Source organism: Hippocampus zosterae, chromosome 14, assembly GCF_025434085.1.
Source record: "Hippocampus zosterae strain Florida chromosome 14, ASM2543408v3, whole genome shotgun sequence".
Classification (NCBI taxonomy): Eukaryota; Metazoa; Chordata; class Actinopteri; order Syngnathiformes; family Syngnathidae; genus Hippocampus; species Hippocampus zosterae.
Genome location: NC_067464.1, coordinates 20,216,250 through 20,232,442, shown reverse-complemented (window position 1 = coordinate 20,232,442; position 16,193 = coordinate 20,216,250). Strand labels below are relative to the sequence as shown.

General features: G+C 42.3%; 1 protein-coding gene across 6 annotated transcripts in view; it reads right to left on the bottom strand.

Moving 5' to 3' along the window:
• The window catches only part of ralgapa1 (Ral GTPase activating protein catalytic subunit alpha 1), an 88,823-nt gene that overhangs the window by 29,588 nt on the left and 43,042 nt on the right, over nt 1–16,193 (bottom strand). For all 6 annotated transcript variants that reach the window (XM_052085637.1, XM_052085640.1, XM_052085638.1 and 3 more), the window contains 4 exons: nt 16,045–16,168; nt 13,857–14,012; nt 11,125–11,283; nt 9,425–9,552 (listed from right to left, as the gene is read on the bottom strand). In XM_052085637.1, coding sequence (XP_051941597.1) covers nt 9,425–9,552; nt 11,125–11,283; nt 13,857–14,012; nt 16,045–16,168 — 567 coding nt within the window. The remainder of the gene's footprint in view (nt 1–9,424; nt 9,553–11,124; nt 11,284–13,856; nt 14,013–16,044; nt 16,169–16,193) is intronic.

Below are 16,193 nucleotides of genomic sequence, written 5' to 3'. Positions count from 1 at the left end.
TTAAATTTTCACGTGCGTTTTATCTGTCATCTTGACCATAAAATTAAAACTCATTCAGTACCAGTCAATTCTGAACCAAGACTGAAAAGACGTTTAAAAACGTCTTTGGGAGTGAATGAGTTAAACCTCGAGCTGATTAACAGATGAGTGCTGAGAAACACCCACACAGGTACAACACGCACACACCAACACACTTCGAGGAATGGAAGAAATAGCTTGGACTAGTCGTTCTCACGTTCGTTTTCATTTCCTCTGTCTGACCAATAGGAAGCGATTAACCCATCATAACCGTCAACTGTGCATTCAAACACACACACACGCGCGCACATGTGCACATTCACACATACACCTTTACTCATTAGTTTGAGGGTGACGTACGAAATAAAAAATGACTGATGAAAATGTTATTTCAGTTGCTGTTTTTGCTGCTATTCAATTTAAATGGGACGATTAGAAAGTGATTTGACTTTCAACCAGACCTCAACTTTTTTTTTTCATCTGAATGCATACAATTACCGATTTTCCACATCAAATCAAGTTTGGAAGGTCTTAGAATGTGTGAAAAGTCATTCATGTCGCTGCTTTCTTCTTCAAACTGCCTTTCATTTCCAAAATTCTGGAAAAAGTGGTGCACATGCAGTTGAAACTTTTCTTGGATGAACATAACATCTTGGAGGTCTTCCAGTCAGGTTTCAAGACGATGCATAGCACGGAGTCAGCCCTGTTACGCGTTTCTAATGACATCCTCCTGGCAAATGACTCTGGAGACCACGTGTGTCTGGTTTTATTGGACTTAACTGCAGCATTTGATACAGTGGATCACAGTATTCTGCTGACTCGTTTGCAGCACTTGGTGGGCATTGGCGGGAGTGCTCTTGATTGGTTTAGGTCCTATCTAGCTGACAGGACCTTTTGTGTCAGCCTTGGCTGCTCTGAATCACGCACTGCTCCCCTGTCATGTGGTGTTCCACAGGGCTCAATTCTGGGGCCTCTGCTGTTCTCGCTGTATCTGCTCCCATTGGGTTCCATCTTAAGGAAACATGGTATTCCTTTCCACTGCTATGCAGATGACTGCCAGATCTATGTCCCACTGAGCAAGAAAGACACCTTCTCATTAAGGCCACTCCTATCCTGTCTGGAAGAAATCAAAACCTGGATGGCACAAAATTTCTTGAAGTTCAACGAAAAGAAGACAGAGGTGATATTGTTTGGCCCCAGTGGACCTTGTACATTCCATCCTGTAGACTTGGGCCCCCTATCTCCTTATCTGAAATCAACGGTCTCAAACTTGGGACTTAAACTGGACAGTGATTTCAAACTCGATCGGCAAATTGGTGCCGTTGTTAAATCCAGCTTCTTTCACCTAAGACAGCTGGCCAAAATAAAACCTCTCCTCTCACATGAACACTTTGAGACAGTAATTCATGCCTTTGTCACATCCCGGCTCGATTACTGCAACGCCATGTACTTTGGAGTCAGCCAGTCCTCCATCAAGCGCCTTCAGCTGGTACAGAATGCCGCTGCTCGCCTCTTGACTGGTACTCGTAAGAGGGAGCATATAACTCCTACTTTGGCATCCCTTCACTGGCTCCCCATTCATTTTAGAATTATTTTTAAGATCCTCCTCTTTGTTTTCAAATCTCTGAATAATCTCGCGCCACCTTACCTCTCTGAGCTCATACGCCCCTGCACCCCTGCCCGGCGCCTCAGGTCTGTGGACCAGTCTTTGCTAGACGTACCAAGAACTAAACTGAGGCTCAGAGGGGATCGAGCCTTTTCTGTTGCTGGTCCATCTCTCTGGAATGACCTCCCACTGAACATTCGGCAAGCCTCCTCGCTGCCCATCTTTAAAGCCCTCCTCAAAACTCACTTGTATTCTTTGGCGTTTGACTCAGCATGACTTAGATTTGCTATTGGTTTTACTGCTTGGTGCTTTCTACCGCCTTATTACTTATTACTTATTACTGATTCGTCTTACTGTTTATTGTATATGTTAAATCGCTCCATGTACAGCACTTTGTATGCAGCGATGGCTGTTTGAAAGTGCTCTATAAATACTGTTGACTTGACTTGACTTGACTTCATTAAAAGGAGGATATTTTACCTCTTAAATATACCAGTTGTGAACATGTCATCTATGTCAGCTGTCCTCAACCCCCGGGCCACGGACCAGTCATTTGGTGCCGGGCCACACACAAAGAATAAGTAATTTATAGTATTTCCATTTTATTTATTTCAGAATCTGAAATTTTTTTTATTTTGACACATTGTTACATCCGCCTACAGTATGTTACTCTTGATGCAGGTCAAGGGCCGCTTCTCGGTCACGCGATAAGTTACCACTAAAATGAAAACCAGGAGCTAGCAAAATAAGTAAAAAAAACAAACAGCTGGAGACAGAAGAGGGGGCTATGACTTCCCAAAAAAGAAGGCTACATTTAAGAGCAGCATAAGAGAAGTCCTACTTAAAATACGGATTTATCTCAGTGGGAGATTCCCACGCATCAAGCCCACTCTGCATAGTATGCGGCGATGGTAAGTTGTATTTTTCATGCACTTCTTATTTGTGGTGAATCTTATTTTGAAGGCGTCGCTAGGATGTGCGGTGACAGCACATTTAAACATTACCATAGCGACCAGTGTTGTGGCCAGATAGGACGTTCCTCGTGTCATGGTTCGTCTTTATTATTATGTTTAGAAAACACCACAATTTACATGCAGGTAATATCATATTATTTTGTTGTATTTATCGGCCACACCTTAAAGCAGGTCCCAGACCAGTGTTTTGAGCTCAGGCTCTTTGACTTTAAAATGAATAACGAAAAGGCACAAAAAATAAAACAGTGAAGCGCATTAAGATTCTATTTTTTGGCGAGAATGTTCCACAACTCCATCAGATAAAAAAACACCCTCAATGTCGTACTTTTCATTCATATCAACTATGCTTATGAGGATTTTAGACCGTGGTGAGGTTAAGGATGGCGTGACACGATTTTGGCATGGGCACTGACAAAGTGTCTCCAATTTTGAGGTTGTGCCCTCACCTTTCTACCATTGTGAGGGACACGCTCTTCTTGTCACATGCTGCAGATTGTAGTCTTACTGGGACAATGGGCTCAATTGAGGGAGCTGGCAAAGAGAAGCCAGGCAGTCAGTCCGCTAGCGTTTGGCTGCTCATGGTGTGTGTGCGTGTGCGCGCGTGTGTGTGCCTGTGCCTGTGTGTGTGTGTGTGTGTGTGTGTGTGTGTGTGTGTGTGTGTGTGTGTGTGTGTGTGTGTGTGTGTGTGTGTGTATGGGGGGATAATAGCACTACATACCCAAAGCTGCCATCATTTCACTGGGAACACAGTGTGACAGAGAGGGAACGGTGGTGACACATACATGCACAGACAACACACACAAACAACTGTGCTATCACACCGAGCCATATGCTGACTCCAGCCACATTACAGCTTTCCCTGCCAATCAACAACTACACGTGCGCGCGCACACACATGCACACACACACACACACACACACACACACACACACACACACACACACACACAGACAATAGAACTAATCCTGAAAGCACGAAGCAGCGACACAAACATTTAACATTAACATCCTGAAATGCAACATAATGGATAGATGACTAGTCATGCCAACATCCTGCTGCTAAAACTGGTTGTGACGGATGCGCGCGCGCGTGTGTGTGTGTGTGTGTGTGTGTGTGTGTGTGTGTGTGTGTGCATAGCAGCTTAGCATCCCTCCAGCATTGTTCCCTCAGGAGCACAATCATCTCAGACCAGATGGAGAATGGCCACAGCTTGCTCTTTAACACACACTCCAACACCGATCGCATGCAAATAAATATTCACTGTCGAAGACGGCGGTGACACTGTTGCAGTTGCTGATTGGGGTACCCCAATTGTTGATATGATGTAACGTTGTAGCGTAACGCTTCAAGCAGCACAAACTATAAATGCTGATTAAATCCGTGCGCTTATGTTTCACTTAAAAGTCCCCTTTTCCCCATCCAGTTTTCAACGTCTCTCTGGTTCAGGATTTGTCCTATTCCAACTGTACGTTATCCAGCTTTTCAATGGAAAGAAATCCCTTTCCATACATACTGAAAGACTTTGGAACAGACAGCAACAGGTATGCGCAATGTTGTGTGTGCACACGAGCGGAGAAATGCTTTACCCTTTCATGCAGCAATAATGATAACCTGGAACCTGATAACATGATAAGCTGTCCACTGTTGTAACCGCTGTCCTTGAAAGGGTTAAATTAATCTAAATGGTTCATTAAAACAAAACAAAACAAAACAATAAACATTATTGCAACAAGTTAGATTTTTTAAAATTAAAATAAAAAACCCAAGCTACCCTATCTACTCTTGGCACATTAGTAAAAAGTAACCATGAACGTTTGAGACCCTACAAAATGTACTAAAGACCACAATGATATTACAAACAGCAAACTTCCCTTGACAAACAATGGGGATGATGGAGATAAAAAGATCTATGTTTTATCATTTCATCCCTAGAATGCCATAGATGCTAACAAGTCTTAAATTGCTGCAACAAGCTGATATGCAAAATCATGGTGGCGGGCGGTGACTTTTGGACCTGGGCGTTCAGTGGTGATTTATGGCCTTCTCCAACTACACAACTTTTTTTTTGTCTTTCACAAAAGTTGCGCTCTAAAACTCCAACATAAATAGCGTTCTGTGTTTTTGGACCAGGCGAGACGTCAGACTAAAAATCCGTCACCGACCAGACCCTGCCCAATCATTTCGTACGTCTGTCAAAATTCAGTCCATCAGCGCAGGAGGCGGGACAAGCAGCTGATAAAATCATGTCGACGAAGACACTATGTGCACATGTATTTGTTCGCTGCTCACAAAAGGCAAAAAGAAAAGAGCATGGACCAATAAGAACCATCTATTCTCCCCCCAAAATTGAGGTAACGAATTTGTTTAATGATACCGCATGTGATAATCAGCTACTAGTTTTGCAGTTAGCAAACAGAATGAGTTGAACTGCTACATAGAACTGTTTGTGTGTTTGTGCGCGCCACATCCAGTCTCATTATAAGTAGGATTGTACCGTCTTCCTATTGGTCAATGCCGCATTCTGAAGAGGTTGGGTAACACATAGATGCCGGTATTTGATTGGACAAAATAAATAAACAACCCATAATCGACCTAAAGCTGTGCAACCACATTGATGCCGCAGGTAGTGTTTGGGCCAGCAGAAAAGGCCTTGAAATCCCTGACTGCAGGACATTGCGAGAGATAGTTGTAATGCGTATTGGGAACAGAGAGTCGCCGCTTGGAATTGAAGCGGATTTACATTGGACAGGAGAAGTGAACCACTCTCTTTTTTCGTCAATGGACACGACAGCTTCTTGTTTACTTTCAAACTTGCTTGTAGCAGACGTGTGCTCATTTTGAGGATGATGTCTCTGACCCACTGGTGAAAGGACACTTGGATTCTCTCCTCTTTCATCTAGAACTGCTTCAGACAACAAAGCGTATGCAGGATATCTGGTTAAGGTTGTATGACTGTCCGCATTTTATGTTATGTGTTCATTCATTCATTCATTCATTCATCCATCTTCCGAGCCGCTTGATCCTCACTAGGGTCGCGGGGGGTGCTGGAGCCTATCCCAGCTGTCTTCGGGCAGTAGGCGGGGGACACCCTGAATCGGTTGCCAGCCAATCGCAGGGCACACAGAAACGAACAACCATTCGCACTCACACTCACACCTAGGGACAATTTAGAGTGTTCAATCAGCCTGCCACGCATGTTTTTTGGAATGTGGGAGGAAACCGGAGCACCCGGAGAAAACCCACGCAGGCCCGGGGAGAACATGCAAACTCCACACAGGGAGGCCGGAGCTGGAATCGAACCCGGTACCTCTGCACTGTGAAGCCGACGTGCTGTGTTATGTTATTTTGTTATTTTATATGAACTGTTTTGGAAAGCGCTTGGTTACAGCTGAAGCTGTTGTGAAAGTGCGACATAAATAAAGATGTATTGTATTATATATCGTTATATAAATCAGCATGTATTATATTGTATTGTAACTTCAACACAACTGCCGCAGCAACTTGAGACGATGGATGCTTGTGTGCTTTTCGAGGGTCATGGTGAATAAACAATCAGAAGGATTTGGAAAGCAGATGGACTGCCCTGAGGGCCAAAAGACAGAATGTGAGACACTGACAAAAAATTACAGATATGAGGGGGGCAGTAAATCACAAACACTTCCTGCCAATTCTCTTTCCACTCTCCTCCTCTATTTGCTTGTATGTCAGCCTCTTGGTGACGATCCCCTGATGTCACAATGCAGTGATAAATTGGAAAAATACAGCACTCAATAGGGAGAACAACAACACCAAGGACGGTGTGAATGTGTGACCTCACTGCTTCTCAATAGTTGCCCATTTCAGGGGATGCATCCTTCAAGGGGCTGCATTTCAAGGCTGATGACATAAAGGTACGCGGAGGCTTTACCAATTCAACGTTCTTTCAAATGCGGCCTTCATTTCCAATGACAATGCAACTCACCTGCCTCCCATATCTTGTATTTTATGTATACCTGATTTTGGGCTTCAAATGTATATTTTCTGCTTTAAATTACCTTCCTATTTGTGGTAGTAATTATGTAGAAAACTAACAAAGCACAAAAATCTCTTTAGAATTAACTTTGTCAAAGCTTTAGTTGTTTAGTTATTTAGTTATTATGACCTTTCATCTGAAAGAGACCATAATGTGTCGTTATTTTATGAATGATCTTTTTAGGAATTGAGAACCTTACATTACATTGAATCAAAACTCACTCATTTTCTAGAAGGATATTTTGAATGTACTCCGTGGTAACACTAAGACGGCTCCTGGAGCGTGACCCGACATTCCCCGTGACCTGGGGAGGAAGGGTCAGGGATGCTGTGCCAGAACAAAGCGTTGAGGGAGAAGGAGACGATATCAACGTGTGACCTCCCCCCTCCCCCCGGTTGTTGGGAACGTTCGCGATATTACCAATAAGATGGACGTGCTAGAGGCGCTAAGCCAGCAAGGGGGCGACTTCCAGGAGTCAAGATTGCTGCTATTCACGGAGTTGTGGTTTAAAATGTTAAAACTGGGAAGCAAATACAATGAGTACATTTTCTGTGACCTGCCTTTTTTCCCCCCCTTTTTAATTTCTTTTACCCAATATTGCTGCTGATCTAATGTATGAAAGAATATCTAGTGCACATACTGTATTGGCAGACATTTATTTGAATGTCTGTTCTCTGACTCATTCAAGAACTCCTCTTGATTCTTTTATTCAATAAATTGTAAAAAGATTAAGCCACCGAAGCATCTGTCACTTTTAGTCAATGAATATCTATGGAAGAGGAACAAACTATTGAATAAGATAATACGACTATGGAGATTAGATCAAATAAAAAACAGACAGCGCAACATATGGAAAGGAACCAGAGACTGGACAAGGAGAAAGCAGAGAAGACAAAAGAACATGGATCAATTTAACTCCTTACCACATGCCAATCAAAATGGTAATGACGTCAGAGTACAACTGATCTGTAAGCTTTTGAAAATCAATTATCTTCTGAACTGCTTCAACGAATCTCGTGTTGAAGTCAAAATGGCTTTGACCACCAAAGCTCATCTTTTGAGTCCGGGTGGACATTAGTGCCCATTTCCAAGAAGCTCCCTTCAAGCCCAGAGGAAATGGTAAATGATAAATGGACTGTCACTCATATAGCGCTTTACACTGTGACCACATTCACCTACTGATGATGCATCAGGAGCAACTAGGGGGTTCAGTATATTGCTCAAGGACACTTCGACATGGCCATGGATTGAGTCACCAACCTCTGGGTTGGGAAACGACTACTGAGCTGTGCCGCCCATTGGTACAAAATGTGCTCGCGTGCGGAAAGACGTGAGACCGCGACACACACAGAAGCGTCGAGGCGGAGTGGGGAAAAGGCAAGAAAGAAGTGACAGATGTAGAGCCATTGAGGAAGAAAGACGTATGTCCAGTCGAGAGACTGAGAGTCAATAATGACTGATTACTGTAATTCAAGCTGTCAGAGGCATCGACCTGCTGCTGCCACCAATCGATACTCACCAGGACACCGGCAGACACGCAAACATCTCTCAAACAGGTGACATCACTCGCACTCATACACATCGTATGGATGGATGTGCACGCGGGCCTTACACAAATATGTCACACCTGCACAATCTCAAGTAGCAGCAAAGACCTACAGACGCGAAAGAAGCTACGTGCACGCTCGCTGACGCACACTCATACACACACACACGCACACGCACACGCACACGCACACGCACACACACACACACACACACACACACACACACACACACACACACACACACACACACACACACACACACACACACACACACACACACACACACACAAACCAACGATGGAGGTGTCAGCCACCAGCTAAAACCTCCAACTGAGTCTCACTCTCCCGATTTTGTCTCAATTTTTGGACACGAAGCAAAATGGATTCTTCAGAACTTCCCTTATCACCACGACCCTTTTTCCACATCTTTAGATGACACCTTTACCTTTACGTTTTTTGAGCTGACTGAAAAGCATGAATGCTATTTGAGAGCACTTGCACATCTTACTACGCGGAACACTATCACTGGGCTGAAAGCTCTCTTTCATTCCCTAATTTAGACACTGGTTTGATTACATACACTCATGAAATAAAATATCTTCCACGAAAATCCTCCTCCACTATGCTTAGAATGACAAGATTTTACAGATTTATTAAATGCTGAAACACAATCAAACTATCGGTTATTTCAAATGGTTTCTGGAGTATCAAGCAGACTGCTTTCGTTGCCGTTCGGTAGATTGTGCTACTACGATTTTTAACGTACGTTGCCATTTTCTGAATTACTAAGACAAACTTGGACAAAAAAAAAAAAAACTAGACCTTGCAGCTGACATTTCATTTTTTTGACAAGAGAGTATGACTTGGGAGCATAAGTGTGGGCACAAGATTGGACTGCCTTATTTTTGAAAGTGTGAGGCATAAAGTAGTCGATGACAATTGATGAAACTGCCATCACTTGCGATCATACAGACAGGCTGAATGCACACCTGTCTTTCAGTCTCTTGCCCAATTTTCTACACTTACACACAATACACTCAGCTAAAGGGACAAGACACATTACTTCTTGGTCAAGTTACTGAACTCTTTGCATCCTTTGTGTGAAACCACCCTCCCACCACCACCACCACCACCACCTTTAACCCTTGCTTTCCTTTGCCCGTGACCATGACGACGTATGACATTAAAAGTGGGAAGAACAAGGTTGAGTTACTTACATTTCAACATTTAGTTCTTCCAATTCCGGGTAGGTTTTTAAAAGGATACAAGTTCTGGTACAGAGGAATGAGTGATTTCAGCGCTCGACTCGCGTTGATAGCTGTGGCTCTCACCATTGTTGGCAAAATCTTCATGTCCACGATGGCGCCGTCGAAGAGGGGACCAAAAAACGGGACCTGCAGGGACAGACTGTGTTGTGACACATGCAATAGAGAGTACCATTCTATTTCATTTGCATAACATTGATAATTTATTAAAGGGTGAATTGGTGTTTGTCAGTGAAAGAATCCTCTATGACAGTCCTAAAAAATGACGCTGATCAAATTTTGAGGAAGTTCTTTTCATGATATACAATTCAATTGAGACTATGCTCCTTTTTCAGATTCAATTCCATGTTTTGCTTAAGGAATCCACCCAAGAGAAGATATATATTTATATATATATATATTTTTTTTTTAATTGAATCAACTTTAAGACCAGGTCTCCAGCCCGTTTGCCCCATGACGGAATACAGTGCTTTCAGGACAACAACACAGAAAATATCTCCTCTAACTTGCTTTCAGATTCATGATAATTCAATATTTTGCTTGAAGCATGAATGAAACAGAAGATGGTGATGTTATTAGTGCTGTGGTATCTACAGTATGAAAAAAAAGACTCTTATTATGTTAAGTCTTGTTTAAAACAGAGTTACGCTATCAGTGCTGTGGTATTAATGTCTGTGCTTTTGCTTGAAACAAAAAGCAGAGCAGCATCTTCCCGGATTGTCAGACAATCAGTCTGTCTGATAGGACCATGCACCTTTACAACAAGAGACGTGAACTGCAACAAAATTGCCTTTTAGTCTTTGCCTTTGATGCGTCAATTAAAATCATGCAATCATTCCATTCAACATCACCAAGTAACAAATTCTAATTGTGTATTGAAAAAGTAATGTGCCAGGTATTTTTGAAGCAACTGATGTTGTCTTCATATAATGGATATTTATTGAGCCATTTGCAAATTTGGTTTCACATAGTGCCAATTCAACACCTTAATGCTTCTTCAAAGATGTTTTCTCTATCATGCAGGTTTGAGCACGATGGAGTTTCAAGTGATTACTCTGTGTATGTTACCATCATAAAATAAATATATCAAGCAGTTTTTCTATTTTTTCACAAGGGACTCGAGGGGAACTAAGACCATACTTCACATAAGTGTCTATTATTGTCTTTTGATTGTGGAAAAATAACTTAAAATGTTAAGATGAAAAATTTCCACTTAACAAAAACAAAAAAAATAAAATGTTTTAATTCCATCCGGGGCCAGGTCGCGAGGGCAACAGCTTTAGCAGGGATGTTTTAATTCAAGGGTGTCAAACTCGTTTTTGTCAAGGGCCACTTTGAAGTTGCGTCCCCCCCCTCAGATGGCCGTTACGATAGTGAAACCACAAAAATGTTTCATCGTCTCATTGCATTATGACTTGCAAACAACTAATTAATGGATTACTAGTCAACTGTAATAATGTATTCGATTATTGTTCAAGTTAGTGAAAAGAGGGAAAAAATCTAATTTATTACACATGACAATTTGATATTTTGGTAGAGATTTTAGCAAGGATCATGCAAGTTGATACACGTGATTTGCTTTCGCGGGCCACATAAAATGATGTGGCGGGCCAGATCTGGCCTCCAGGCCTTGAGTTTGACACCTGTGCTTTAATTGGTTATTTCACTTAATATACACACAAATCACGAGATTGCCAATACCTCAGGTTTTTTGAGGATATGGATGGAATACATGTGGTTTTTCATGGGGTAGATGACGATGAGCACGTCACCAAATTCTGTCGGGATGATTCCTCGCCGATAGTCTCTGGAATGTTCCGACCAAATGATGTGGACCTCGTCATTTCCCAGGTGTCTTAGCTGGGTAGGGGAGAGGAAGAATAAAGATAATGTCAAGACAGGAAGATTCAACAGAAAGGAAAATACTGCTCTGCGATTTGAACAAACCACAACACATTTTGTTTGTGTTCCTATTAATGCCAAGCAGATATGAACGTTACATGGTGAGCTAGGTTGGCTGTATTCATCATTCATCCAGGGTTTTGGAATCTTTCTTTACATATCTCTGGGCGCACAATGTTTGGCCCTGAGTATGATTGAGTGAATGTGTGTAGATGGAAAGTGGACAAGAAAATTGAAAGTTCTGGAAAGATGGAGTATGGTCAGGTAAACTGATAGGACCAAGTCTGCAGAATGGCTGGTTGTGTGTGTGTGTGTCTGTGTGTGCGCACGTGCGTCTATGTATGAGTGCATTCACAAAACTCAGGGCCGTCACTAACCTCAATGTCAGATCAGGCACCCACCCTATCCGACAACAAAAACACTTCTCTCCCCTTTCTACGGCATCTCATTGTTGAGGGGGCTGCTGTTGTCATCTTGAGACAACCACAAGTGTGTTCTGACTATTTTGTGTGAATTTAACTGAGATTCTCCTACAACTCTGAGGATTTTTGTGATGCTTGTCCAAAAATAAAGGGACAAAGGGTAATCAAGTATGTATTACGCAGGGGATAAATGATGCTTGGTATACCCCCCGCCCCCAGTTTTACAGAATAAGGTTGAATTGTCGCCAATGACTTCCATCTTGCGTCCCTTTAACACCTACCCGCAAAGGTTGACATTTCTTGCACCTGGGTTGCAGTTCGTTGTCTTGTATAAACAACAGGTACTTTGGGGAGCAGGGTAATAAAATGCCTTTGGTGGTATCAATACTTTTAGGCAATGCCATGAGAGGGTTGTTATGAACTTGAACATGACACATGCCACTGTTTAGATAGCAAATAAATGAATAAACAAAAAGTCACAAGTGAATGCTCAATGAAAACGACCAAAGGCGCGTCTTTCAATATTTAGGTCAGTGGTTCTTAACATAAGTTTAACATAAGATTACATAAGTATCAGTTTTTTTTCAATTTTACGACGTACTATCACGACAGTCACACGTTGATGACTGAGTGAACTAAATTTCCTGCAGAACTGTTTGGACAAGCACTGTAATGTGATCACCTGCAGCCAGTGATGGCCAATCGGGCGTGTCATAACTAATTGACATGTTAAGACGGGTGTGTCTTAACCTCCATGGCAGAGGCTCCATCGAACCCTGTGACCGATTCACCGAACCCCTGGGGTTCGATCAAACCCAGGTGAAGAACCACTGATTTAGGAATATGCTGTACTTTTGAAACATCCATACATCCATCCATTGTCCAAACCGCTTATCCTCACAAGGGTCGCAGGCTTGCTGGAGCCTATCCCAGCTTTCTTTGTTTGGGCTGTAGGCGGGGTACATCCTGAACTGGTTGCCTGCCAGCCATTTTTTGTGCTTTTCCACATGAGGGTCACAGTTGAGCTTGAGCCTCTCAAAACTGACTGTCTGTGCGTGCGTGTTCATGTGCAAGTCTATGAGTATGTGTGTTTGACAGAGCCATCAGCTGATCAGAGAAATGGATGGTGCTGCACCAGGCAGCAATAATCCAATCAGAAGCCTGCAGCGACACGATAGGCCGACAAGCAGGAAGTTTGATCAGATTAAAGGGACATTATGGCCATGTGCAAGGCGCCCAGCGCCTGGGGGTTGACAGGTGTGCACACAAACACACCATCTCAAACACACTAAACCTGCCTGTTGCGACGCTAATTCAACACCATACACAAATACAGATTTAATTGAAGTGGATTATTGGAGAGTTTGAGATACAATGAAAAAAAAAATGCTTGTGTGCATGTTTGCATGTGACCCACTCGCATTTGGAAAGGAGATGCGTTGTACTGGGACAGATCTTTGAACAATTGAATTAAAAAAGGGAGGGATTAAAAAAAAAAAATAACCCCCACATTTAGGTCACACAGCCCCTTGGACAGTAAACTTTAACATAGTAAGGAGAATTATTTAGGTCAGCCGTGGTTTGACCTTGGAATCATGGGGTGTATATATTATCTCAAAAGTATCTCCCTCTATCTTGATAAATGGATCGATATAGATAGATGGATGGCTAGCTCGCTAACTAGCTAGCTCATTCACCGGCCGTTTGAATAAAAGCACCTGTGGATAAAGCCACAGTATGACAAAATTCTTATTTTCTGGACCAAGATTTTACACCTCTGCTCCTGGGAAGGCTCACCACGATTCCATGTTTTCTCCATTTGTGAATAATGGTTCACCCCATGGTTAAATTTCGTCCTCAAGCTTTTCGGAATGTTTCGGAATGTAACCGTTTCCAGACTGAAAAATGACTTTCTTTCTCCTCTGTTCATGAATGTCTTGGAATCGGGGCATTTTGCTGCAACTTTTTGAGATCTTTTGGCCAATTTGATTTTACCAGACAGATTCTATTTAGGTGATGTCTTGATTTTTTGAGTGAACAGGTTTGGAGGTAATTTGATTCACTTTCATCCATGTCGCGAATGAAGCGTTTGTGATGAGTGTCGGTTACCTTCTTTGTGAGATTGTGGTCCTGGTCATGGGGCATTCGGGTTGAGACATGATAGATGACCTCTGTTGTAGAGGTGGCGTAATAAGGTGTTGTCTGGCCTGTACTGCGGTTCCTCTGGAGTCCTCCCATGAAACCACAGTGAGTGGTGAGGTCCACCTAAGGAAGAAACATTAGAGCAAGGCACCTAACATTGCACATTCAACTGTAAAATTTGACTGTTAGGTTCATCTAAAGACAGTTTTACTCTACATGTTCGAATGACTGACCATTTTGTGCTCAAGTGGCACAATTGTGATATGTGACATGGCAGCATAAAGAAATAAATACATGAAATTGGATCATCAGTTCGGAATCGGCTTTTGCTCGTGAGTGCAGTGCAAATGCACTGCTAGGATTTAATTAAACGTGGTCAAAATATGGCACATAAGCCGTGTGCCGATGATGAAATAGGGAATGTGTAGGCAATTTCAAAGCCTAACTTCAGATGGTAGACTGGAGGAAGAAAAAAAATGAAGACAGCAACAGTGTCAGCCAATGTCCAAAGGAAATGTGGTTGAAAAATCTGCCAACTGCGATGGGTAGCCGATGAAAAGCACTCCATCCCTCATTCGTTCATTCAGTCGATCCCACAATGGAAAATTGCAATATGTACAATAATTTAAAAAATAAATTTCTCATGGTTTTCCAAATACCGCAGCAAAACTACAACTCAAGTAAGTGTGACCATACTAGGTTCTTACAATTGAGAGCCAATTCAAGACACTACTATTCGAGGGAAGGGGGAAAAAAATGGTACAATACAATGGTTTGCTTTAGATCAAGGACAACTAAAATATCCACACTGTACTATGATTAAATGAAAGGAAAATTAAACACTGTATATCAAAAACATAGGTGGGAAGGTGAACTTATGGTAAATATCCCAGCGACTGAATTGTCGTGTTACAACACAATTCGCCACATTATCATCATTATCAAATTACTGTGAAGGTTTTGGGCTATGTTTTCATGGGTGGTATTGGACTTAGGATATTTATCAGGAAAATCTGTGTGAAGGGATCATAAGTACTTGCTTAAAATCATAAACACAATATGTGACATGGAAATGATCATGCACAGACTGAGAACTGAGGATGATTTATGGCAAGAAAAATTCATGAAATGGGCACTGACTGTGAGCGAGATCAACTTCAACCATATCGCAGCATTTACTAACTTGATTTGGTAATTTGACAGTTCTATTCGTTTATTGTTGGGTTTTTTGGGGGGCGGGGGTATTTGCTTTTGTATGTTGTGGTCTTGAAAAAGGAAAACCAAAAGTTTGGCAAAAAAGATGGCAACATGACAACATATTGCCGTGAGACCAAAATGCTAGCAGATGCACAAAAACAGCAAATATGTTCAGTGAATACGCCAGTGTCAGCATCAACACAGACACATATCTGATCTACTTCACTTGAAATGTAGTGTAAACACAGTTTTAGCAAAAGGCAAATTGATTACTGATTTGGTGCTGTTACAATATGTGAAAGTTGGAGGGTTTTTTTTGTTGTTGTGTCACGTCCCGTGTCTTCCAGCAGGGGGCGGGCTTTAACCTCCGCCAACTGCACACCTGTTCGTCATTTCGGGTTGATTATCTGCCTTTATTAAGAGGCTCTGGCAGTCCACTCACTGCTGGAGAATTCCATGCCGTGCCATTGTTCTCTCGCGCTAAAACCTCTATAGTAGATTTCTCGTTGCCTTCTAGCTTTGTGGCCGTTTATCTTGCGTTCTCTCTCGTCCCAAAATTGTATATTTAGTCTATAGTCTAATCAGACCTTCCTCGCCTTTTGTTTTTTTTTCTGCGAGCGTTTTCGGTTGTTTCCTTATTTCTTCCCTGGTCCTTATTTGACCAGCGTTTTTTGTTACTGTTTCCCTGTCGGGCTCTTTCTGTTCGTTATTAAAGACTTTTTGTGTTCATACAAGATCTTTTCGTGTCTGCTTTACCTGGGGATCCACCTCGTTATTTTGTTGTGCACGAGGCGATCTTTCATCGCCTCGGGCACAACGTGACATGTTGTGAAGATTATTAACCCTTTTATGCACCAATAATGATAACCTGTAACTTGATAAGCTGTCCATTGTAGTAACCACTGTCCCTGAAAGGATTAATTATAAATATCTACCCAGAAGGACCACTTTTTCATACCTCCCAACCCAGTCCAGAAACAAAGTCTTCATATGCCTGGCTTCCCGTGGTGTTGGTGAGTATGGAGTGCTTGTCTTCCTGTCCTTCGGCAACATAAAAAACTGCTATTTTATGTGTCTCCCGACTAGAGCATAGCAAAAAGAGAACAC